Consider the following 26,263-nt stretch of genomic DNA (forward strand, 5'->3'; position numbering starts at 1 on the left):
CAATTACAAAGAGGACAGTCTGCCTCAGATTCAGATCTGACAAACAGATGTGACCTCCCCTCTGTTGTCTGATAAAGTAGTCATCACATGAGACTCACAAACTGCATCTTCTGGAATATATATTTTCTTTATATCTGACTTTTGACCGTCTAGGTGTGGACGTTCCCTTCCGTTCCACGCCCACCAGCCCAGACAGCCCCCACTCCCGTGTGCCCATGCTGACCCCTGACCTGGAGAGCGGCGTCAAAGTTTGGCACTTAGTCAAGAACCACGACCATGGGGACCAGAAAGAGGGCGAGCGTGGCAGCAAGATGGTGTCTGAGATCTACCTGACGAGGCTACTAGCAACAAAGGTGAAATATATCAGAGCTATTGTAGCCTTACTGTTGTGTGTACAGCCTTATAGACTGAGCTCAGTAGTGATGCGCAGGTTGACCCGTAACGCGCGGGACCCGCAAATGGACCTGCGGGTCGGGCAGCAGTGATCGTCTGTTAAATCGGTCTGTAAATGATATTTTGACATTATTATTATAATCTATTAATCTATAATCTATTACTGTCATGGCATCCGAAGGTACTGATGCGTTGAGCAGGTGACAGTCCGCAGTCGTTTTCAAAACACACTTNTTAACAATCCAATTTAAAAGTTTTGATTTTTATTGATAACCTACATTTACCAACAACAGAAAGACTACATTTAGCACCACAAAAATATGTAAAAAAAAAAAAAAAAAGTGAATAAAGAAACGAATATCAAATACCAAATTTTCATAACGAATACCTACCCATAGAAACGAATATCCGAATATTTGGGTACAGCCCTAGTGTTGGAATGACCTTTTTCACATTTTGTGCCACTTTCTGTGTCCACTATGTCAAAAGATAATTGTTTGACAAGTCTTACTTCCTGTTGCCAGTAAGTGGTGCAATCACTATGACACCTAATGTGCATGTAGTTGGCTTCAGGCCTGGAGCCTTATAAAACATGTAAAGTTTGGGGCAGATTGGACCATCTATGCCGGAGTTACAAACCACTTCCTGTTTGGTGGCGAAACATTGATATATGACACCTTGCCACGGTCACACGGTTCGACCACAAATCAAGCTTTGAGCAACTTTTGATGTCAAAAGTCTTGAGATGGTACTGACAAAATCAAGATCAAATCTGTGGGAGGAGTTTGTTAAAGTACGACCCCTGGAAATGACCAAAAAATTGACAAAAACTCTGCATAAAATTCAAAATGGCTGACTTCCTGTTGGGTTTAGAGTATGGCTCCAAGAGACTTTTTTGTACGTCTTGGGATGTTACATGTGCCTAGCAAGTTTCGTGCATGTCGGTGAAACAAGCTTCGGGGGCTGCTTTGTAGTAATTTAGTGGCGGCCCTACTGAGCGATTTTGTGACATCTGTAAACCTGGAGCTTTATAAAACATGTGAAGTGTGGTGCAGATTGGACCATGTATTAACAAGTTACAAACCACTTCCTGTTTGGTGGCGAAACACTGACATTTGACACCTTGCCACGGTCACACAATTCGATAAAAACTCAAGCTTTGAGCAACTTTTGATGTTGAACGTCTTGAGATGGTACTGACAAAATTTGAAGTCAATTGGATCAAATCTGTAGGAGGAGTTTGTTAAAGTACGACCCCTGGAAATGACCAAAAAATGCACAAAAATTCCACATAAAATTCAAAATGGCGGACTTCCTGTTAGGTTTAGAGCATGGCTCCAAGTGCCTTTTTGTACATCTTGTGCCTACCAAGGTTTCATACATATAGGTGAAACCAGCTTTGGATTTGAAGAAATTCAATAGGGGGTGTTTGTTTGTGACATCTGTAAACCAGACTCATATCAGACAGTTCTGAAATGAGTGCAATGTTTCACAAGTTTTCAAGCACCTTAAGCCTCTCAAAAATGTGATTCTTTTTGGAGAAAAATAATAATAATTCCTTCAGTTTCAAGAGGGCTCTCGCAACCGCCTGTGGTCAGTGCTCGGGCCCTAATAAACTGAATTTAGTCGCCTGTAATCAATATGAGGTGCTTACCGTTGCTTACCTGGTGCTAGGCCACCAGCATTGTTTGAATGTGTAGAAAGGAGCTGTGCTTGGATGAAAATGGTGACACAGATGTACCATGGGAATTTTTAAAATAAACACACAGTGTATACATACAGCAACACGCTATTAATAAATATGTCCCATAGATCTTAAGAGCTCGCACTCGGCACTGCACTTTCTTCAGCAATACACCTGTCAAGTGTGAAGTTGTTTGGATGAATGGTTGTCAAGAAAATTGAAGGACAGTTAAAGTCTCCTTCCATTTCAGTTAGATTCAATGTTAACTTTTAACAACTTCGCTGATTCCTATAACAGAAGACAGCATCTTAACCAGTCTATGCACTTGTTTCCTGTAGGGCACACTGCAGAAGTTTGTGGACGACCTGTTTGAGACCCTGTTCAGCACTGTGTGTCGGGGCACCGCCCTGCCTCTCGCAATCAAATACATGTTTGACTTCCTGGACGAGCAGGCCGACAGGCACGGCATCCATGACATGGACGTTCGTCACACCTGGAAGAGCAACTGGTGAGACAGAGAGGGGGCCTGACTCGTTACCTTTACTGTGACTGCAGAAATATCTCACTTCCTTTAACAAGCCTGTCTGCAGTGCTTCTTACAGAGCTTTTACTCATTACTTACAGTCAAAGCTCAAGCCCCAGTGAATACTTCTGAATTATGACACCCTTAATGCCGGGGTGCATCCTTATATAATACATCTTATTCTCTTGTGTTTTGTACAGTTTTATGCTGCTCTTCGAAAAACCTTCTCTTGCACAACCTGTTACTTCAGTGTTTAAGCTCAAAATGACATCTTATAGTCTCCTTGACTCCATCTTCATCTTGTTTTCAGTGGTCAGAAGAAAAAGGAACATTTTGTACATATGAATTAATCATGTTATTTTGCACGCAAGTCTAAAAATGTGCAAATATTTCCGTCTCTCTTTCTTATTTTCTGCAGCCTGCCCCTGCGTTTCTGGGTAAATGTGATCAAGAACCCCCAGTTTGTGTTCGACATCCATAAAAGCAGCATCACAGACGCCTGTCTGTCTGTGGTGGCCCAAACCTTTATGGACTCCTGCTCAACTTCCGAACACCGCCTGGGCAAAGACTCACCATCCACCAAACTACTCTATGCCAAGGACATACCACACTACAAAAGCTGGGTAGAAAGGTGTGTATGTGTACACAGGCAAAGACAAATGTCATTCACAAGGATAGAAAGATGACTGAAATTCCCGACTGGGGACTCTTTGCTCGTCATACCTTCACAGGGTTGGTTGAAGTGATTATGGATAAAATGGTCTTCTTACTCAGACTTGCCTCTGTCATCATCTTGTCACTGTAAGAGATTGTCAGGTGTTATGATGCCCTGTGTATAGTGTGATATTGCCTTGATAGCCTCCTCATATTGTGTATTGCGAAAGTACTTACAGTATCTTAGGTGTTACTTTACAGTAACCGGTTGCTATTTATGGACCTTTTGGGGCCAGAAGAGTAAACTTGCAAGATAAATGTGACACTTTCTAATGTCACATTGGAGGGACAACTACGCAGGTTGATTTTAGCGCTGCTCATCGTGGACTATATTGCTCTCATTGTTCATTTAAGTCAAACCATACAGTTTGAAAACGAGGCACAGCTCAAACTAGAAAACAATGTTTTGATGCATTGGATGCGCCAAATGTGCATATTAAGGCAGTACAGGAGGAGGTGCACATTAATAATCCTCCAGGACAATGCATAGGTTTGGATCGTCAGAACACCACAAACGAACCACACCAGAGTTCGTTTGTAATTGGGCCAAGACCACCTCTTCATGAAGGTCTCAGTCCGGTTGTTTTGATGAGTACCCGAGTGCAATTACTGTGTTCACACCTGCCCAAACAAACCGCACTTAGGGCGCAAACGAACTTGAGTTCTATTGAACCGAACCAAACAGCGCAGGTGAGAAAGCACCCTTAATTTTATTCATCTCAAGTTTAATCTTTTACTACATTACACAATTTTTCTTATGGTGCAATGGAGTCGCATCCTGGTTGAGACTTGGTTTGGTGCAATGGATCTCCCTGCTTTGCAATTATGGCAGAATCCTCATGTATAAATAGGATTGCATGGAGTTATGAATGCTAATTGTGGCACAATTAATCTTGCAGCTCTGATAGGGTTGGGAGTGATAAAATGGATGTGTATAGTATAGCAATATAAAGCTGAGTACTTCTGTGCTGCTGTAGTTTGAAGTGTCTAAACGACTGATCCTTTGAGTGACATGTGTCCTTATTTTCCTGCCCAAACACCTCTGATTTACTGACGGCTTTAACACTGGACATTCTTTGACTTTTCATAACAACAGTCTGACTGCAGCTGAGGGGAAAAACTCTGGTATGCATGACCGTGCCCTTGACTCTGACAGTGTGTGTGTGTGTGTGTGTGTGTGTGTGTGTGTGTGTCTCCTCTCAGGTACTACGCTGACATCAACCGCCTGCCTGCCATCAGTGATCAGGATATGAATGCCTATCTGGCTGAACAGGCCCGTCTTCACTCCAGTGAGTTCAACATGCTCAGCGCCCTCCATGAGATCTACGCTTACGTCAGCAAGTACAGCCAAGAGGTGAGGCCCAGTCGACACACTGTGACATAGAAATGTGCTCTAGAGGTCCTGCTGGACGAGTTAGCTGACTGAAGTTAGTTTTTTTTTTTAATATCAAAGCAGCCATTTATATATCAACAAAGGATAAAATGACTGTGTGTCCTGTGAGGGGTTTCGCTCATTGTGGTGAATCCACAAAGACTTGTCACCCAACTGCGGCTCTGATGATAAATCGTCTGTGCTACATGTCAAGCAGACAGAAAGTTAGGGAATAGCTGGTGATCATAGTGGAGTATTTATAGGGTGATTTCCAAAAAAAGAGGACACTAGGCCCAGCTACGACATAGCCTACTTAAATGATACTCGCAGTTTACTCAAAGATGCCTTATAATTTTAATAGGCCTATAGCCTATTTAAAGTTTATATGTACGGATAGAAAATTCAGTTATATTACAAAATAATATCTCTCAAAGACAGAAATTCAGATAGGCCCCTACACACACTAGAGTGTGGCGATCCGAGCCCGACAGTACCCGACGGGTCGGCCCGGGTTTGGTCAAAAATGTATAAATTGTATTCGGGCTCGGGTCGGATTCGGTCAGCTTACAGTGAAAATGTAGTGTAAAAATAAATAAAATCCTATTGTCTGTCCTGTTTATTGCTTGGGCACTGTTATTTACGTGACAACACCTGAACATAACGCACACAGACACACATTGGCTGTTTGTTTCTACCGCTCCCCTCGCTGGAAGTCTCGGACCTCCAGCCGCCCGCCTCGATTAAACGCTGAAAATAAAATAAAAGAGGGAGACAGGTTTTTCCTATTTTATCTTATTTTGTTTTATTTCTCCCTCTCCCCTCGCCAGAAGCGTCGGACCTCCCGCCTCCCGTTCCCGTCTCAAACACGGAGGTCTCCCTCTCCGCTGAGCACCAACGGCGCACGTCCGGCCTGTTAAATAGCCTGTAACCACTGTGTGACACAAACTCAGTGCTTTAGTAATTAAATAATGTCGGGCTCGGGTCGGGTTTTGACAGAAATATGCGGCCCGTGCCGCACTCTAACACACACACACGGAAAACCGGACATTATCATCAATTTATAAAAAAAAAACCCTGGACGCCCCGGACGGGACGTGAAAAGTGGACATGTCCGGGCAAAAGAGGACGTTTGGTCAGCCTAAGTATTTAGCCACTAAAGAACCTGATAAATCTCCCAGGAGCTGGCAGAGACTGGGTTAAAAGGAGAGCGAATATTGGACTTAAATCCGAAATTCTTAAAGGAGCTGTTCTCAATATCGAGGTGGCTGAGCCGGCAGCTAGCAGCTAACAGTGCTAACAGCATGAACAGTGTTAACAATGGCAACAGAGTTAACAATGATAACATCGGGGGGCTAGACGTTACGCTTTTGTAATGACGTCGTTACAGCTTACATCAGTAACTGTTGTATGAGTGCAGTGCAGAATTAGCTAGCTAGTGGGAAACACACACAGGGGCGCACATGCACTAACATGCATGCACACCCGGACTGTCCACTACAACAAAGAACACAAAAGCTCGGATTGCAACACACACTGACTTGGCATAACTTCATTCTCTGCTCAGGACGTCATTAATCCACTATATCTTTACATAGTAAATAGTGGTTTGTGACTGTATTAATGTTCTTCAGCGGGATCTATACTCGTGCGTCAGCTCTATGCCGTAGCCTATGTCATTGTGAGCATTTATACTTGTGCGGCAGTGTGTCTGTGTCACTCTGCAGTTACATCTCCAAAACACTAGTCCACGGCGGGGTTTCTGTGAAGTGCTGTAAAGTTCAGTTGATTCAAAACACACCCAAACACACATTAAACACACATTAAACATGGCTTAATAGAGACTATTTCAAAGTACACAAATCAGCTTCACTATAACTTGCAGCATTCACAGACAAACACTTGTCTTTATCTGGACACATTTTCCCCACAAATACAACATGCTAACATTTTTAGCACAAGCCTATGGCATTTTACATTGTATAAATTAGCCGAGCAGCTAGGAGACTTTCCTCTACTCATATGAAGCCAGGGACAACAGCAACATTTAACAAAGGTAACGTTACAAAATTCAGCTTCATTACAACTCACAAGGTTCACCGACAAAACAACTGTCTTATACTAAACACGTTTTCCGAACAAATACAACATGCTAACGTTATTAGCACGAGCCTATGGCATTTTACATTGTATAAATTAGCCTAGCAACTAGCGGATATTTTCCTCTGCTCATATGAAGCCAGGATAAATCACACACAAGACTTAAAATGCTGTTTTTGTGGTGGCTTCAATTTATTGTTTCTTATCTGTGATATTAAAGTAAATAAAAGCTTTGTTTCCACTGAGGGAAATGGTTTCAGCTTACAAAAATAGACAGGAGGTCTGCGGCACCACAACATGTAGTTACATTTCTGGGGAGATGCACGTCAGGCCTGAAATATTCAGGTCAGTTTTAACTGTTTTTGACATTGGGTGTGGTCAGATGTGTGCTCTGTTGCACCTGTAACCAAACACATCAGTGATGTTAGTGGGTCTTAGAGTACACCTGCCCATCACAAATGAAATGTCTGGACATCAATACAAACAGGATTTACAGAGTGTTAAACTGCTCTTTAAAGATATACAATGCAGGATTTTTCTAAATTCTGTATCGTAAGCAACTGGGCTTACTTGAGTTGTGCCCAGTTACCTACGACATAGCACTTAGAATTACCATGACCTGAGTGACTGAGAATAGATAGATTCATACATAAGTAATCCCTCTGAATCATCACTTATGACCTGCTCGAAGTTAGTGGCGAGATATTTTTCTGCAGACTCTGCCCACTGCCTGCATTTTCTTTTCTGGATGTGCACCCCCGCAGCGCTCAAGTGAGGTTGGAGCTTTATAAAAAGGTAGTGACCAGGTGCCAGACTGCAAGCAGCAGGCATCCAAGAGACAAAGCGCCAAAAAATAAAAATATAGCACGCTGAAATGACAAAGGAGAGTGAATCTGGGGTTGACTTTTACTTTTATTTTCACTAGTGCTGCATGCTGCAATCCTGCATAGCCTACCTTTAAATGACCTTCAATTATAATTTTCATCAGTGACTTATGTGTTTGATTTTCAGTGAATAAATTTATGATTTTGGTCTGAAAATCATGATTTCCCAGAGCCCAAGGTTGCATCAACACATGTAGATATCTTATTTACAAAGATATAAACCTGAGAAAAGCAGCAAATTGTTGCATCTGCGAGGCTGGAATCTGCAAATGTTTTGCTTGATAAGTTTTATTTATAACTGAGTTACATAACAGATGTTTTTTCTCATGTTTATACATATAAATTGAATTCTTATTAATCAAATCAGTGATGATTGAAAATTGAATTGCGAAAATAACTGTAGCAAACAAATACAATATATTACATAATCAAAGTAGAATAACTAGTAAAAACTGCTGGTGTATTTAATTCATAACATGTATGTGCTTATACAGTATGTATGATTCCCTATAGCTGACCAGCCTTAAGCCCACGGTCTCACAGTTTGTGCCCCTGTGTGTGTGTTTCTGTGTGTTTCAGATCATCGAGGCGCTGGAGCAGGATGAACAGGCCCAGAAGCAGAAGTTGGCTTATAAAGTGGAGCAGATCATCTCAGCCATGTCTATGGAGAGCTGAGACACACACACCCCTACATACATACACAAACATACACCACACACACTGAAACATGCTACATCAGAGGACTTATAAACCCATCTGCAACACGCGTGGCACTCAAATGTGCACGTGAACACACACATTATGTATGCACATATACAATCACACACACACACACACACACAGATGTACACAGAGACGCTGCAGACTTAATGGACCTACTGTATAAACAAACTGATAATACATACACAAAGAGATTCACACACGTGCATAAATACACACATCCAAATGTACATACACACAGTGCAGCACACAGATCGTCCCAAAGCAACGACTTTTGAATCCAATGTCATCGTTTTTTTCAGAAGAAACTCCAACAGGCAAACACCCAACTTCTAAAACGCTCCTATAGCGAGAGAGACACAGAGAGGATTTGGGCCATCACGGTTGCTGAATTTGCAGCCAATTCTTCTCCGCTGGGTAATGGTTTGTCTTTGTAGTGGGTGCTTATACTAAATGTGTGTGTGTGTGTGTGTGAGTGTGTGCGCGCATGTATGTAAGTGTGTGTGTGTGTGTGTGTGTGTGTGTGTGTGTGGCATGGCTGGAGCTCTGAAGAGAACAGCACTTATTAAGAATGACTCAACTTGAAAAGTCACTGGAGTTGCTCAACAAAGACAGGAGACAATTTAATGGGACGGCACATGTGGTGAGACAAGACTCAAAGTACTTTTTATATGTCAAAGATGAAGGACGCTTATTCGCACTACATATCACGGGCTTGGAGTGACATCGCCATTCGGAGCGGAGACGTGTACTTTTGTGGTGTTAAGCCTTTTTCCTATTGCCTTTTAAAGGCTTAAAAAGAGAACACTAAAGACTCTGGCATCATTACTTTTCATCCCCCCACTTGAAGCTTCCTATCTTGAAGTATTTTTTGTTTAACGAATTACAACTCTGCCAGGGATTGAACAGCAGACACAAAATTTGGAATCGGCAAGGTGCAGGTCCGGATCTTGAATAATAAAACACTGCGAAGGCATCACCTTCAAGATTGAAATATATGTGGAGATATTTCCAGAAACAATCCCTGGCTTTTTGTGCCAAATATAATTAGTCTCATGTTTCATTCATGTTAAATGCACGTGTAGAAGCTATTAATCATACATGGCATTATACGGAAAAGATCCCATTTGAGATGGGGAATTTTGTACAGTGATGATCTATAGACCACCAATTCAGCCATTCAAAGATAAGTGGAGACCAAATTGAACTGTAACAGAAAGCATGATTAATGATGCTATAAGTCTGATCGAGGATCAGATTAGCCAAACCCCCCGCCAACGCCGCCGCCTCCCCCACCCTCACCCCCGTCTCATCAGTCATTGTTTACATTCAGCATGATACTTGAAATGCACCGAGTGTACGAGATATTAAGAACACCTGCTGCTCCTGTGAAGTAATCTGCTTGGATTAAGTTAGATGAAGGCTCTGATGCCTCATTGATTTTCCCGATAAATCCACTTTCAACGTAACCTGGAAATTAAACGCAGGAAACGAGCTGGAAGGATTTCTCACCCTGGAGACATCTGAGCTGTGGGTGCTGTGAGAGAATCTGCAGCTCAAGTAGAAAGTCAGTGTTCCTAATATTTTGTCCACAGAGTGGATATATGATTAATGATACATGTGTTTGGGACCAGCAGTTGGTCCTTGTAAAGTTCATTCATTAAATATGGAAGCAAATAAGAGACATACGTGTTTGTATTTTAACAGCCACTGAATACTGAATATTAACATTTAAACACCACTTCATTAAAATAAATTCACAGCATTAAAATGTTTTACTTTGAAAATCATTTAGCTATCTGAATTTATTTGTTCTAAATGCGCCTCTGTAAAATTAAAATATGAAGTTCCTTAATTTGTAGTTTCAAAAGCTATTTTTTTTTCCAGTGTTCACAAATTTAGATCCAAGAATTAAAGAATAATTCATTCAGGTTGCTCAGATTTTGTTGGTCAAATTCAGATCTACAATTCAAGTCGGAAAAAATTCAAATAGCACATCAGTCAAATTTGATTGGTCAAAACATTCAGGCTTGATTGACTGTCTTGTCCTGAGTAGCCTGGATGTTGCTATTTGAATTTTTTCAACTTGAATTTCAAGATCTGAATTTGTAGAAAAGGCTCCCGCCCACTGTCTAACTTGCAAAAATAATGATTTCTTTTTAAGAATAACAATGAATGAAGACTTCAGTAGACTGTACCTATTATTTACCATTTACCTCATTTGGATCGAAATTTGTGAACAAAAATGTTGGTGGCATGGTGGTGCATTGTCGCCTCACAGCAAGAGGGTTCCTGGTTCGAACCCAGGATGGGGGAGCCCTTCTGTGTGGAGTTTTCATGTTCTTCCTGTGTCAGTGTGGGTTTCCTCCAGGTACTCCAGCTTCCTCCCACAGTCCAAAGACATGCAGGTTAATTGGTGACTCTAAATTGTCCGTAGGTGTGAACCTGAGTGTGAATGGTTGTCTGTCTCTATGTGTCAGCCCTGCGATAGTCTGGTGACCTGTCCAGGGTGTACCCACCTCTCGCCCAATGTCAGCTGGGATAGGCTCCAGCCCCCCTGTGACACCCAACAGGATAAGCAGTTATGCAAAATTAATGATTAAATGAACAAAAAAATATTCCAATTTAGTTTTTGAAATTGCAAATCAAGAAATTTTAATTTCAAAAAGGTGAATTCGGATCAAATAAATGGTTTTGAAAGTAAAATATTTCACTGCTATGAATTCAGTGGTTTTCAGATTTTAATACTAAGTATAAAGTGGCTGTTAAAATTCATATATTTTTCCCTCATTTTTGCTTCCATAGTTAAATGTCTGTCTGTTGCTACAAAGCACTATCTTTGCTTTACATCCTGACTGTTCTCATCTTGCAGCGTACGATTCACAAATTTTAATTTTGCGTCCATGTGTACATTTATCCTGACTGCTTGTTGTCTCCTTGCTGCTGTATTTACAGAGTGCCATATCTAAACTTTCAAACGATTATCATGATGAAAAATTCAGTCTGAGGCATCGCGTCGATTCAGGGTTTTTGTTTTGTTTGCATCTCACCCATTGCAATGCTGAAAGATGAGATTCTTTCTGTGCTTGAGGCTGTTTCCTCGCTCCACCGCGACTGTCTATCAGTATCATTCTGGAGCGCTGCTCTTTTTGCCATGTCAGTATCAGTGGGGTTATGTACTCCCCACAGGACCTTTATTCATGCTAAGCTAGAAGAGCAAGATAAGATAATATAAATAATAAATACATTTCCTGTTAAGTGTTGAAATATGACAGAGAACTCATCTGTTTCATGTGTGGTTTGATGACGATAATTTATAAATGTGTTGTGCAATAAACTGTCAGACGTTTGAACTGTAATGTTTTTTAAACTATATATTATTGTATAAATACTGTATATAAAGAAACACTCCTATTTTGCAAGCAAAAGATTCACTTTGTACTGTTGTTATACATTAAATGCGCAGCTGATGAAAATGATTTTCGCCTGGTTTCTTTTGTGGTGATGCTAAATTTTGAAAAATTATGCTTAAAACATAATTTCTCCATATTTATAGGTGTTAAATCCTAAAATGAAGCACACACTTTGACTGATAGTACTGCAATATTTAAAACAAGACAGCTGATTGTCCAAAGAAACATATATGAGCCACAGTTCATGAACACTGAGCTTCTACCTTTGTGTTTTTCAGATTAAATGTCTGCTGCTGTTAAAGATTACATCATTTCCAAGCCAATCTGGACTCAGCCACACATAACTGGATAATCGATTCTTATTGTGTTAGTGGAGCACGAGAATAATTCAGCAGTCAAACTATTATTGGGTTTTCATGAAAGGGCTCTAAAGGCAAGACGGTGATGTCAGAGATCAGAGAGTCCCAGGGGTACGTCTATCATTCAGCTTTGTACTTAGAAATTAACATAATTGTTGGACACATTCACAAATGACATTAGCCATCCACACACAAGCTGTGCTCCTGCTTTGTGTGACTTAATTATTCAACAGAACAGTATCCCCATACAATAAGAGCAAATCTGATACTACATTAGTAGCCTATATTATGAAACATTTTAGTAAGCCCTTTAAGGCAAGATGAAATGAAAAATGCTTGTTTGACCCTTTTAAATAAAAAAAAAACAATTTATTTGTATTCTTATATCAAAATCAAATCATGTTTTCTTACTGTAAAATAAAATACAACCTGTGCTTATGTAAGCTAGTACCAACCAATTTCAACCAACAATATCATCCACCCATCAATCAATCTGCAACTTTTAGCGCTTTTAGCTAACGAGCAACAGCATGCTACATCAGTGTGTCTTTGTTTACCCAAAAGACCGTGGGTACAGGAACACTGGCCAGAACTGATTCACTTTGAGGAAAGTGGTTTCTGACAGCTCAGGATTGTGCACAAGGCATTTTAACAACAAACCACTGGTCAGCCGTCAGTCAATGTTGGGCCTTCGGTGAGCATCTGACGCCCCAGTCGTTGCCCCTTGTCAGTTTTATTAGCCCAATTCAGCATTCTGAATCAGCAACGGCAACACCAGAGCCCATTGGTGAATGAAATCACTGATTGGCAGTTCAGCTCAGTGCACGACAAAAGAAACAGAAGTGAGGAAAGTAAACAAAGAGCTAAAGTCAAGAGGGAGTGAGACCAAAACAAACTTGTTATATAAGGTCAGATTATTTTTCTTTAGCCATTGAGCTCATTAGCAGAAATGTTTCCTAATGGTTTGTGTTATTGTTCACTGGCACACTGTACATATGCTCTGTTCTTTCCACATTGGATTGTGTTGTTAATCGGCTAACTGGCTAACTAGCATCAGGACAGTCTGAGGGACATGATGATGTCAGGCAATGCAGCATGGAGCCTTCGTCACCGCTACTTCTCTGAGGTCAGTTTGGTGAGCCTGGATCTCAACAGTGGACTGTTTCAGCAACTAACCTTACATGGAGCACAGCCTACAGTGTGCTTTGTCTCTTGCTCCCTGATGGATGCTATTACCTCGTTGGTGTTGCACTGTCAGAGCCTCACTGTTATTACTGTTATGACATGCCCACTTTCCCACAATCAAATTGGATTCCTCCCAGTGTTAAGTCCCACCTGCCTGTCCTGTTTCACTCAGAAATATATCACAATACTGAAGCTAGAATTACAACATTGTATCTGGAGTTTGACAAAAGTGCATTACATTTGATCCTTATGTTGTTGAAAAGGTGCTAAAATGTAATATCTTAACATGAATTAACCACACAACAGTATATAAGTTTTATTGCTGTAAATAATAAATTAATCAGCAAATTTTTGAGAAAATTACACACAGTTTGCATTAGGCAGAAATTCAGTAATATGCTGCCAGGTTGGGTTTACGTGTATTGGATTGTTTTAGTGCTGCACAGGAAGAGGGCGTTGTATTTCCAAATAAATTTCCAATAAACAGCTAAAGCTTTTCATAGTGTGAGGCAGCAAAAGAAGCACCAATGGAACCATTACTTACAGGTTATTTATCTTCCTAAAAAATGAGAAAATAATAATAAAAATTTAAAAATTAAAAATCTATAAATAGTGGCACAGGAAAAGAAAATATGTTAGGTTTTTCTTGACCGTATGTCAGAAAGTAACAGGGTTTGCGGGAAATATGGCTTTTTATCTTGTTTATCTTTTATCTGTCTCCTCAATTTGAAACAGCCAATAAGATTTTGTGGGAAACGCAGTCCTCAACGAACTATGTTCTCTATAAAAAGGAAGCTTTGCGTTAGCTCCTGCAGGACACGGAGGTCATACACCTCAGCTGTAACCAGCTGACAGCCAGCTGATTGGATCATTGCTTCTAATCAGTCACACACCAATCAAAGCCGTTCTCACAATAAAGCAGTCCATTTAAATATGGCCTCCTACTCACTGATACCTGCTGCACTACTGCTGCCACACACTGCTGCTGCCAGCAAAGCTTTGCCTCCTCCACCCAAGCCTCCACCTTCCTAATTCAGAGTCCTAACATGTCTTAAAGGTTAAAAGGGTTAAAAGGGTATTTCACATCTTGCATTGGGCCCACTCTTGTACACCCCAGGGGGTTTTCTGCATTGCACTCCCTGTATTGCTTGTGTGATCCATCTTCAGAGTGGAGCCATCAGTGCCAAGTATAACTGCATTTCCATTTGTTGCAATAAATGGTTAAATCTATGATGAGGGTATTCCTGACTGAACTAGGGTTGAGCTGAGCACTCAGCTGAAATGAGCATCCGGCACATATAATGTACGTTTTACAAATATGGGCATCAGCCGAGTAAAATGTGCTAATATCTCCACTCGTGATGAAGGCAAATCCTCATTGGGTTTGCTTTGCTCAATCTCTAGCCCTTTTTAGATAGGAATTGTGCAAATTTGCAGGAAAGCCCAATCAGTCTTTTTTCAGCATTGGCAGTATAAAAACAAAATCGGGGAGTGCAGCAAAATGCCGCCTACCTAATTTTGTTCATACAGAATGCGCCTTTTTCGGGGCAATGGGGGGCGTGAGCAAGTAACAAAATGTGTAGCTCAGCGTGTGGTGTAAACAGTGACATGGGAGGGAAGCCGCGGCTGGTCAGTCCTTCGGCAGTTCTCTCGTAAGTTGGCCCGTCCTTCACCGTCCCCGTCATCTGACGGTTAATGGCCTCTTCGATTGCGAGGGCAAGTAGGGCGCGCAATTCTTTGTCTCCCCAGTTGCTCATCTTTACAGTGTCTGTCAGGTTTGTGTTTCCCTTTTGCTGCTCACTAATTTCTGCTATCAGCTGTTTCCTGTTTATCCACCGCCAGTAGGTTGCACGTGCTGCGTCATCAACAGCTCCTCCCACAAGTCATCAACAGCCCCTCCCGTTGCGGAAGGCCGCCTCGGTCCAGCATTGCCAGGTGTACAATAATTATCGTATTTGTACGATAATTTGGCCCTCTGTACGATGTACGATCAATAATCCCAAAAAAGGCCAAATGTACGATAATTTGACCATTTCATGAATGTGTGGTTGTAATCAGTATGCCGGAGTTTTTTTTGTGAGCCCTGAAGGCATTTGTTCCCATGTGACATGTTTCCAGCCAATCGCACTTTGCTTAGCGTGAGATACAGGTGACGTTTGTCTCTGAACAATGGGCATTTATTGGCTGAATGGTCAGCTGTACCCACCCCACGAGGCGTAAGGACCCGTCAGGAAGTCGAGCGAGAATTAGATTCAAAACAGAAAAAGAAGAAGAGAAAAAACAGAAGCAAGGCAAATGGAAAAAAAGTAAACCAAAAAAGTAAACACTAGAGTGACTATATTTGCCTAGAGCCTATCAGTAGGATTGTTATTTTGGTTATGACGGATGTGCGATAATTTCCCTTAAAAATACCATAATTTTGAGTCTCTGGTACGATAATCCTACATCTCCCACCTGGCAACGCTGCCTCGGTCTTTTTAAACTAAAAGGGTTACGCCAATATGACTACCCTACGAGGCGGAAAATTGGGCACCTCGGATCAACTCGCCAATCCGGCTCTGTGTGTATAAACGCTTGCAGCTTGCCAGCAAAACAGCCCAACATTAGCAGAAAATCAGTCTTTTAATATGTCTTCTCATAATTAATAAGTACAGCAACTGACCAACCCATATCAATTTCAGGCTTAAAGTAACAATTTCTGGTTAGGTCTCACCCACTTCCAGCTTAAACTGATTCCAAGTACAGATACAGATACAGAAATTAGGTTGGTTAAACAGATACAGATAGGAGTGTACTCACTCGAAGTATTGCTATTAAGGTACCTGGCAAGTTGCAAAAATGCTGATACTAAACGAATCAGCAAAAAGTTCAGTGAAAATGCATTTCATTTGTTTTTGCCGAAACAGGCAATCTTGCCCTACACTATCCATTCGAGTGGCTACAGCATTATAATTAACATCTAACCGAAATCATGATCTTTCCCTGACCTTTACCAAAGTGCTTTTGTTGCCTAAACTTAAGCCAGAAGTCTGGACATGAACCTGAGGTTCTGGTGTCGCAGTCCTGCACTTTGTATGTCCACCTCCTACTGACCACGTCCCTGCAAATCCACATGAATGTAGTGTTTCATTAACTCAAAAGTAATGTTGTCTCTGAACAGAATCCAGTCAGTAATTGTGTTGTCACCATAACGTAATCATGAAAGCAATCCAGTGATATATGTTATTATACAAACGTAATTTCTGGAGACAGGGTTTTTATTGCAACCATACAAAGGAAACCTGATGTTTACAAATGCAGCAAACGGCACCATTTAAACACACCTTGTCTGACGAGAGAAGCACTTTTGATATCAAAGAGGAGTTGAGCTTGCAGAACAACAAAGAAATATCCTGGAGAAAATTAGCTTCTCTTTGAATTCTATAAGAGAAAAAACAAAACACCATGTGATGAGCAGCCTCTCGGAATGAAGAATAGTTTGCACTGCTGTCCTGCTGTGACAGTATTTGGTATGGCATGTGAGCAGCATATAGGGGCTCCTGAACACTTGCCATAAGGAGCCAGAATTTATTATTCATGTTTAACCCTCGGGGCTCTGGGCAAACAGAGGCAGAGGAGGGAGGAGGGAGGAGGAAGACGGCTGCATGAACATCCAGGCCTCCCAACCTATACCTGTCAGATCCAGGTGGGGGTGTCATCAGCATATCGAAGGGTCCTCTGTACACCTGCCAGGCTCTAACCCCTCGTCTTTCCTCTCTTCTCTCTTTGCTTGTCAGAGTGCCTACACTCAGCAGCCAGCGATTCCCACTCACTTACTCCTCACACACACACACACACAAAGAGGAGGATCATTAGGACTCAAACCTCCTCTACTGACAGCTGAGAGAGCCGCAGGATATCTTCTTGATAGACTGTGTGGTTGGATGGAAGCAAACAGGTTTATGGAGCGACTACAGCCATTAGAAAGCCATTATTCTTCTATCAACCCCTGACAGTTGTCATAATATCTCAATCATGTTTTGGCCCGTGATTGATGACACCATATTATGACGTACGGTGAAATAACAGTGCAACACTCAATTTCTGTGCAATCGCTGGTAGAACAGATCCTCGGCTTCTCCTGCTGCCCGGAATATTTGATTCGGGGGAAAATGGACGTTCTGCACAGACTGCAGATCTTGAAGAATAATTCACACTGTGGCTCTAACTGTAGAATGAAAGCTGAATGGAAAAAAGGCTTTGGAATTTCTATGCACCTTGAACAATCCTGCAGAGTTTTGTTAATAGTCAATGGACAAGGCTGCTTCAACGTCCTTTAGTCCAGAGTGGTGAGTGGCACTAGCTGTGTTATCATATCATTACATGCATCAAACAAGAAGGTCACTCAGAGAGCACACACTTCTGCTAGCGCCAAATACCCCATCTCGCAATGTTAGCCAAAGTGAAAAATAATTAGTGTATCTGTCCTCTCAGTTGGATCCACTCCAGAATTTAATGGGTTCTCCCTTGGCCCATGCTACACTCTTCTGAAATTGGGCCAATTGTTTTTCCATAATCCTGCTGACAATCAGACAAACAAACCAAAAACCTGAACCAAAACATAACCTCCATGGTGGAGGTAATAATACAACTATGTATAAAGACACAGCGGTGGACACTAGAGGGTGACAAAGGAGTGGGTTTACACTGCTGTCCCATCCCATGGAAAAGTCCCGTCTCCTCCCAATCCCATGACCAAGTAAAAAAAAAAAAAAAGTCAGAAAACTACATGATGGGAACCCATTCCCATAAAAAATTTTTTTTTTATTTTTATTTTATTTTTAATATTTTCATATCATAAATACTAGTGTCAAACACTGTAGCATAATGCACATTCTATTTTTTATTTTCTATTTAATCTATATTTTTAGTTCTATTCTATTCCATTTTTCTATTTTATTTTATTGCTTTGTATCTATATACTTCCATTTCATACTTTATTCTTACTTCTTATAATTCTCTATTCTTCACATCAGAGCGACTGTAACGAATCACAATTTCCCCTCAGGGATCAATAAAATATTTCTGATTCTGATCCTGATTGTTTAAACCTGCGTATTTAAATAAAAAAAACGGACCTATTGTTATTATGATTCCTGTCCCACCAGTCCCTGTTGACTTTTGTCCTGTCCTGTCCCAGTCACGTGATGAATAGTCCCATCGCGTGGGAATCCCGTCGGAATTTCACAGGATTCCAGAAAAAATGTCAGCCTCTAGTGGACACAATAACAGGACAACTGGTACAATACACTCTTGCTGTAACAGGTGCTTAATCAAGTTGTTGATAGAAAAACAACAGTCAACTATTGTTGTCTTACATTTCCAAAATTCACTACTTTTAACTACAACATAATATTGTCAGTGGAATATGTTTGGATTTTGGACAAACAATTAATCAAAGACATTATTATTTGTTATTTTTTAAGCAAAAATGCCAAGTATTCACTGGTTTCATCCTCTCAGATGTTGGGATTTCATAGCTCCTTTTGTGTATTTATGCTCGTCTATTGAATGTCTGTGTGTTTTAGACTGCTGGTTAAATGAAAGAAGCAATCTGACTGTAATGATTCATTGAAAAAATAATCATCAGATTCACGGATGATAAAAATAATGATTCGTTGCAGCCCTTAAAGGCAGTGAAATAATCCCACATTAAATATAACCTGATTAAAGCTTATATTAAACCAATCCCTGTGACTTCTGTGCGAACTTTGTCCAATGTCAGTGAAGGTTCTCAGTCATCCAGGTCATGGTAATCTTAAGTCCTATATCGTAGGCACCTGGACTTGCTTGAGTTTCTTGAGGACGTTTCACCTCTCATCCAAGAGGCTCTAGAACTGTGGAAGCCTTGAGGCGAAACGTCTTCAAGAAACTCAAGCAAGCCCAGTTGCCTAGGATATAGCATTTAAGGTTAAGATTGTGTCCAATTACCGCAACTTTCTCAGAAATTTGACCAATTATTTTAGCTTCCATTGAGTTTCACCAATCATAGCAGTGCCCCGCACAACAGCACCAAGCCATACAACACAAATGTCTCACATTTACCGGCAAAAATAACTGGTAAAGACTGCAAGGCAATTCCTTGATGTTCTCCATCCACACAGTGGTAAGCTGTTTTCCATTGTGTGCAGCGTTGTGGTAGAACGCAAATGACACTGATTGAGAAACACTTGACTACCACAAAAACACACTCGGAGAATGGCTGAAATGTGCTGACAACAGACATGATAAATCACCATGACAGAGGATGTTGCATCCAGATCTGCTGCACGTGCTTAGAGAATCAAGGTGAGTTAGATTAAATATGTATGGTCTGGGGTGACGCAAGTGTTGTATAAATCACAAACTCAGGACAGTGTGGTCTTACTCTCACTGGAATGAGAAGACTTTGATTGTTAATGAATTTTAATTCAAAGAAATGCAACTATTTTTTCAATTTTCATTGCAAAAAAAGTGCCTATAAAAACTGCATATGCATCACATTTTTTTTGATAAGCTGCTGTGAGATCAGGCATTTTTGGCCACAACAATCCCCCATAAAAGGCAGCACAATCCTGGAGGTCCTGATATATACAGTACATAGTGATCAGTGGTAATGTTTGAGGCTGCAGAGTGTATTATTGTGCAGGACTGCGAGATAACGGCACATCTTTTTATACACATTATACAGTTGCTTTTCTTTAGGGGTTGTCGTTCCTTTCAGCTGGGGAGAACACAAGCAGCCACTATCAGTGGATACAGATACCAATGTGTCATACTTTTGTTTCCCCCCTCTATAATGTACACACCCACTACAAGCCTCAAATTCCCTGAAGGATCCCTGGAACGCAGCCTCCAAGCTACTGAGGTCTGCGAGCATCAGTCTCCTGCTGCTTTAATTAAATGCACAGTGCATTATCAGAGTGCACACAATCAAACAGGCACTGATATGTTTGTTCTTGCCAAGGACAAAAGACAGCTGTCCAAACCAGGACACAAAAAAAATCCCCTGATGACTGTATAGAAATAAATCTCAAATGACCACAGCTCAGCCTCTATCAGCAACAACTTGTATGAGGATTTATGGGATGAGGTAATCCATGACGGCATTTTATTTCCCCAATTTGCTGTGGTAATTTCTCTTTTGTCCACTAGAAATGACACAGTCACTTGCAGACTTTTGGTCATAACTGCCTTGATTGCTCACTGACTAACAGCAACAGCTGGATTCTTTTAATACGTGCAGGTGGGAGAGCTTTCAGTTCCACAGAAATTGACAGTATGAAGCAATAACTGAGGGATTTACCGATGCACTGATGACGCTAATGTCCAGTGGGTTGATCTGGACAGCACACCAGTCTAGTGGTGCCATCTTCTGGCCAAAGTTATTATCGCACACTGGACTTGGAAACAGGCCGACTGAGACAGAATGAGCTTTCTTCATTCATTCACTGTTTCCAGCACAAACTTGGATGAAGAGAGAAAGATCATGTGAGAGGCTGTGAAAATGTGATGCAGGAAGAGGGCAAAGGGTAAGCATGTGCTAGTGACAGAGAGTGTCTGTTTCAGCTCTGCCGCCCGAGGGTGTGTGTGTGAATGTGGTGAGTATGGAACATCTGCAGAGCGTCGTGGTGGTCCTGCAGGTCATGACACAGACATACCCCGAACCCACACTGTACCCTGAGACTGTGAGGGGAACCCACACAGGGGATGCCCTTGACGCACACTTTGTTTTGGGAAGAAGTGACTTCATCAACACAGCACTTCCTTTCCTCCGAATTTCTTTTGTCTCCTTCCCGCTCACTCGAGGGCAGAGACCTGCGCTGCTCAGCCCCGAGAGGTAACGATCAACATTTGCTGCAGTTTGAAATTAAATCCCCTCCCACTACTCCTCCTCCTCCTCCCAAACCTCCCCTCACTTTCCCTCCTTCTCAGCTCCTCTCTCATGAAATCACTTCAAGACAGGCTCCCCTCCTATGTAGCCAATCAGTGTGCTTTGTGGGATTTATGGCACCCATTTTCAAAGCACCATAAAACAGTGTGTATGTGTGTTTCTGCAATTGTGTGTCTGCATGTGCACAAACATATTAACCAAAATTGAATTAGGAACACCCTTTCAATAAAGACTTCAAAAAAAAGTCCTCACCCTTAATTTAGCAGGGCATGCCAATTGCTTTTTCTTGAGTCAAAACAAAACCATGAATCTCTGAAGTTACACTGGTAATTATGAATGTGTGGCAAAGAAATTCTCTCCACACAAAAGATCGTCACATTAGGAGAGTCGCTGTTTTACAACTTCCTGTTCAACGCTCTGCCTTGGGCGCACAAATAATCCATTGCTGGTGAACTCTTCCTCTCAGACAGAATAAATACCGACACTGTTGGTACTGCAAAACATTTGGAAGATTTAGGTTTTAAACAAAGCCGTAAACTAAAGTTTCTGTCTCCCATGAGATACTGAACTTATCAGTAAGGCTTTAAATTTTTAAGCTTTAAAATCTTGTAAATTGTAGAAACTAAGAACAGAAGTCTTCTGAGGATATAATCCATGACATATTCTGTTAATTAGCTCTCTAGTTAGTAAGGTGGATCTGCCATTTAAAGTAGCCTACTGATTTGTCAGCCAAGCCTCAGTGATCCTAGGGGTGTCCAATTAGCAGCTTAAACTTCCATTACCCAAAAAATAAGACTTCTTGGATAAAACATCTGTGACCTTCTGTCTAAAACACATCATAGAAGTGAAATATTATGGTTTTTAAAATTTGTGTTTTTAAGAAACCAAACTAATTTACCAGCAAATAAGATAGAGTCTAACTGATGCCCTGGAGAAGTTTTCTGAAACTGTCAGTACAACCTGAAAGAAGTACATGTGACAGATAATCTGTGGGGAAAAAAAATCATATTCCTGTGTCTCCTCCTCGTGCTCCTAATGGCATTTGCAAGAATCCACTGTCGATTCGACACTACCATACCTACGAGCCGAGCCTATGCTGTAGCTTCAAGTGCACCTCCCCAGAATGGTAACTACACGTTGTGGTGGTGCAGACCTCCTGTCTATTCTTGTAAGCTGAAACCATTTCCCTCAGTGGAAACAAAGCTTTCTATTCTTGTAAGCTGAAACCATTTCCCTCAGTGGAAACAAAGCTTTAATTTACTTTAATTTCACAAATAAGAAACAATAAATTGTGAAGACAATAAAGCCTCCACTAAAATAGTATTTTAAGTCGTGTGTGTGATTTATCCTGGCTTCATATGAGTAGAGGGAATCTCCGCTACTTGCTAGGCTAATTTATACAATGTAAAATGCCATTGGCTTGTGCTAATAAAGTTAGCATGTTGTATTTGTTTGGAAAATGTTTAGTATAAGACAATTGTTTTGTCAGTGAACCTTGTGAGCTGTAATGGAGCCACATTATGTACCGTTACCTTTGTTAAATGTTGCTGTTGTCCCTGGCTTCATATGAGTAGAGGAAATGTCCACTAGCCACTAAGCTAATTCATACAATTTAAAATGCCACAGGCTTGTGCTAATAACATTAGCATGTTGTATTTGTGGGGAAAATGTGTCCAGATAAAGACAACTGTTTGTCTGTGAATGTTGCGAGTTATAGTGAAGCTGATTTGTGTACTTGTGTTTGAAATTGTCTCTATTAAGCCATGTTTAATGTGTGTTATGAATCAACTAATCTTGGCCACATGTGTAGGCTATGGCGTAGGTTTTCCATAGAGCTGATGCACAAGTATAAATCCGCCTTGAATGAGAACCTTAACTTCGGCTGGTGGCGGTGCTTCGTTTCAGCTCGGCTGTCTTCAACTTGGGAGCAGGGTCACAAACTTTCTCATTTTACAGCTAAACAGTACACTGAAATATGATTCTGAAAACCTTTAAGTCAAGAAATAGGCGATGCAGTAACAGAATCTTTTTTTATATTTGATCAGCACTGCCTTGGTTGACAGTTTAACCACAGTTCACAAGCAGTGATTGGCATGGTGGCTTCTTGCAAATGCCAATAGAAGCACTATGAGGAGGCAGAGGAGCATGATTTTTTCACATTATCTGTCTCATTTTCTCTTGTCAGGATATACTGACAGTCTCATTAACTATGAATACTAGAATTACCGCCTCTTAGAGGAATGTCTCCCTGAACCAGTCAAGTTGCAGTTACAGTTTACATCTATGTCTGTGACTTCATAGATGCCTCACGCACAGCATCACCCCAGCAGCACAGAAGATCCACACAATCAGCACAGTTTCAAGGTGGGCACCCAAGATTAGTGTCACCAATTCAGTATCTAACCAAATGTCTCCAGTTCTGTTCCTGAGATATGACGCTGAGTAATGGCCAGAAAAGTACTTTTTCAGAACACAATGCTGTCACAATGAAGTTGACCTTTTACGTTTTGGATGTAAAATGTCATAATTTTATCCTATTAGACATTTGTGTGAAATTCTGTCATAAATAGCACATCAATTCTTGAGTTATGGCCAAAGACATGTTTTGTGGGGTCATACTGACCTTAACCGTCGACCACCAAATTGTAACCAGTTTATTCTTGAGCATAAGTGGACGTTTGTACCAAATTTGAGGAAATTCCCTCAAGGCCTTCTTGCTTTTATAAGAATAAGACAGACGCAAGGTCACAGCGACCTTGGCCTTGGACCACCAAAATTACGTCATCATCGTTGAGTCCAAGTGGATGTTTGTGCCAAATTCGGAGAAAGTCTCTCATGGTGTTCTTGAGCTATCACGTTCACTAAAATGAAAAAGATGAGGTCAAAGCAACCTTGACCTTTGACCTATGACCACCAACATCTAATCAGTTTAATCTTGAGTATAAGTAGATGTTTGTGCCAAATTTGAGGAAATTCCCTCAAGGCCTTCTTGAGATATCGCTTTCATGAGAATGAGATGGACGCAAGGTAACAGTGACCATGGCCTTAGACCACCAAAATTGAATCAGTTCGGCGTTGATTCAAAGGAGACATTTTTGCAAATTTTAGAGAATTTCCCTCAGGGTTCTTGAGATATCGCGTTCATGAGAATTGGACGGACAGACAACCTGAAAACATAATGTCATCCACCATGGCTGTCGCCTGCACCGTGGCATAAAAAGGTGTTTTTGGTAAAAGTTAACAACTACGGCTTTCATGTCCCATGTTTTCAGAAAACAGGTTGTAACATCAATGTCTCTTTCAGCAGTTTGCCTCCAAAACTAATGACGGACAATATGCTTTGTTTTCTGTTATAGATCAGAAACAGATGTGCATGTGTAAATTCACATGCTTTGACTGTAACAAAAAAAAGAAAAGAGAAAATAAAAAGAAAGCATGCATGCGAGTAAAAAAAAAAAATACATGTTCACAAAATGTTTGGCAACGGCTCAGCATTTTTGTGGTCTTTAAAGTATAGGGTAAATCTAAAGGGGACTCCTCGTGAGAAAGTACCAGCACAAAAGCACAATGCTTCTCTTTTGATATTGAATCCGGTTGCCTATATTCTCCTGAGACACTCCATCATACATTTCACAAAACATTACACACACGCTCCTCCGAGGTGTATACACACAACGCATGGGACCGAAGAGCGCAAACCCTCAAATCTGGTTAAGACACACTTGTAAGCTAAACCAAAATACACACTGCTGTCAGGAATAATCTACAACACCAGCAGATATACGATGATTGCAACGTACTGTTACTGAAGAAACAGTGCAGCAGTTAAAAGGAAAATGGAGGCTGTGTTTTTAAACTCTGTAAGCTGCAACAGATGTGCAGAACAGACAATATACTATAAACAAATAAAGCCATATGAAGCCAGGCCTATAGGCTTTAAATCACAGGACGCCAGCGGTAGAAATGTTTACCAGATTTGCTTTCTGTAAGGTTGTAGGAGGAGCGCACTTGCTGTCTGTGTTTGTTTCCTGCTCTGTGACCATGACGAGCTTCTCTGTGACACTTTAAACCAAACGCTGTCACAACGGAAGACAGATTTCCTCACCTCCATTGTCTTCTGTTGGGTATCTGATGGTGAACGGTAAAAGATCTGACTGTACTTTCACACAGAGATATTGTTATCTTTAATTCACAATGACACAAAAGGCAAGAATGAAAACACCGAGTTCCCATATTTATAGGAATACTTCACCTCTAAAAATGACCATTTGTACATCAATTACTAGCCATGTGTTACACTGAATTTGAGAAGAAAACTGATTTTCTCAGGACTCCGGTGGTAAGAAAAATCTAAACTCTGAGAAATTCTTGAATGAATCGAAGTCATGGGGTCCGTGTTTAACAACAACAAAACTATATCAAAACGTCCATTTACAAACTCTCACACAACTCATGCGTCTCATTTATGCAGTCAAATGCTTCCCAGACACATGCATGTTCGCTAAACCGTACTATTTAGGGTGCTTTCAGACCTAGAGTTGTCTTGCTTTGGTCCGAATCAGGGACTAATTTTGTTATAAAGTTGTATAATAGCCTAGAGTTGGTTCGTGTTCTCACGGCAACATTTACAAGCGGACCAGATCAAATGCCTTGTGTGAGAAAGCTGCTCTTGATTGGTCAGAATTTCCATGTGGGAAAAATCCAGGAAGTAAACAAAACGTTGAAGAAGAGTACACTTGCAAGATAAATGTGACACTTTCTAATGTCACAATGGAGGGACAACTACGCAGGTTGATTTTAGCGCTGCTCATCGTGGACTATATTGCTGTCACTGTTCATTTTAGTCAAACCATACAGTTTGAAAACGAGGTGCGGCTCCAACTAGAAAACAATGTTTTGATGCATTGGATGTGCTGAATGTGCATATTAAGGCAGTACAGGAGGAGGTGCACATTAATAATCCTCCAGGACTGTAACATGCTCATGTTTAACCCAAACAATGTGTCA

General features: G+C 41.0%; 1 protein-coding gene and 1 long non-coding RNA gene across 2 annotated transcripts in view; one reads left to right on the plus strand and one right to left on the minus strand.

Annotated features, from left to right (window-relative positions):
• Positions 1 to 11,844, plus strand: part of LOC126386358 (plexin-A2-like) — a 139,572-nt gene extending 127,728 nt beyond the window's left edge. The window contains exons 28-32 of the mRNA XM_050038646.1: positions 154 to 353; positions 2,416 to 2,585; positions 3,019 to 3,231; positions 4,518 to 4,668; positions 8,247 to 11,844. Coding sequence (XP_049894603.1) covers positions 154 to 353; positions 2,416 to 2,585; positions 3,019 to 3,231; positions 4,518 to 4,668; positions 8,247 to 8,342 — 830 coding nt within the window. The 3' untranslated portion in view covers positions 8,343 to 11,844. The remainder of the gene's footprint in view (positions 1 to 153; positions 354 to 2,415; positions 2,586 to 3,018; positions 3,232 to 4,517; positions 4,669 to 8,246) is intronic.
• The window catches only part of LOC126386368 (uncharacterized), a 128,732-nt gene that overhangs the window by 64,413 nt on the left and 38,056 nt on the right, over positions 1 to 26,263 (minus strand). The window lies entirely within an intron of this gene.

Source organism: Epinephelus moara, chromosome 24, assembly GCF_006386435.1.
Source record: "Epinephelus moara isolate mb chromosome 24, YSFRI_EMoa_1.0, whole genome shotgun sequence".
NCBI lineage: Eukaryota > Metazoa > Chordata > Actinopteri > Perciformes > Serranidae > Epinephelus > Epinephelus moara.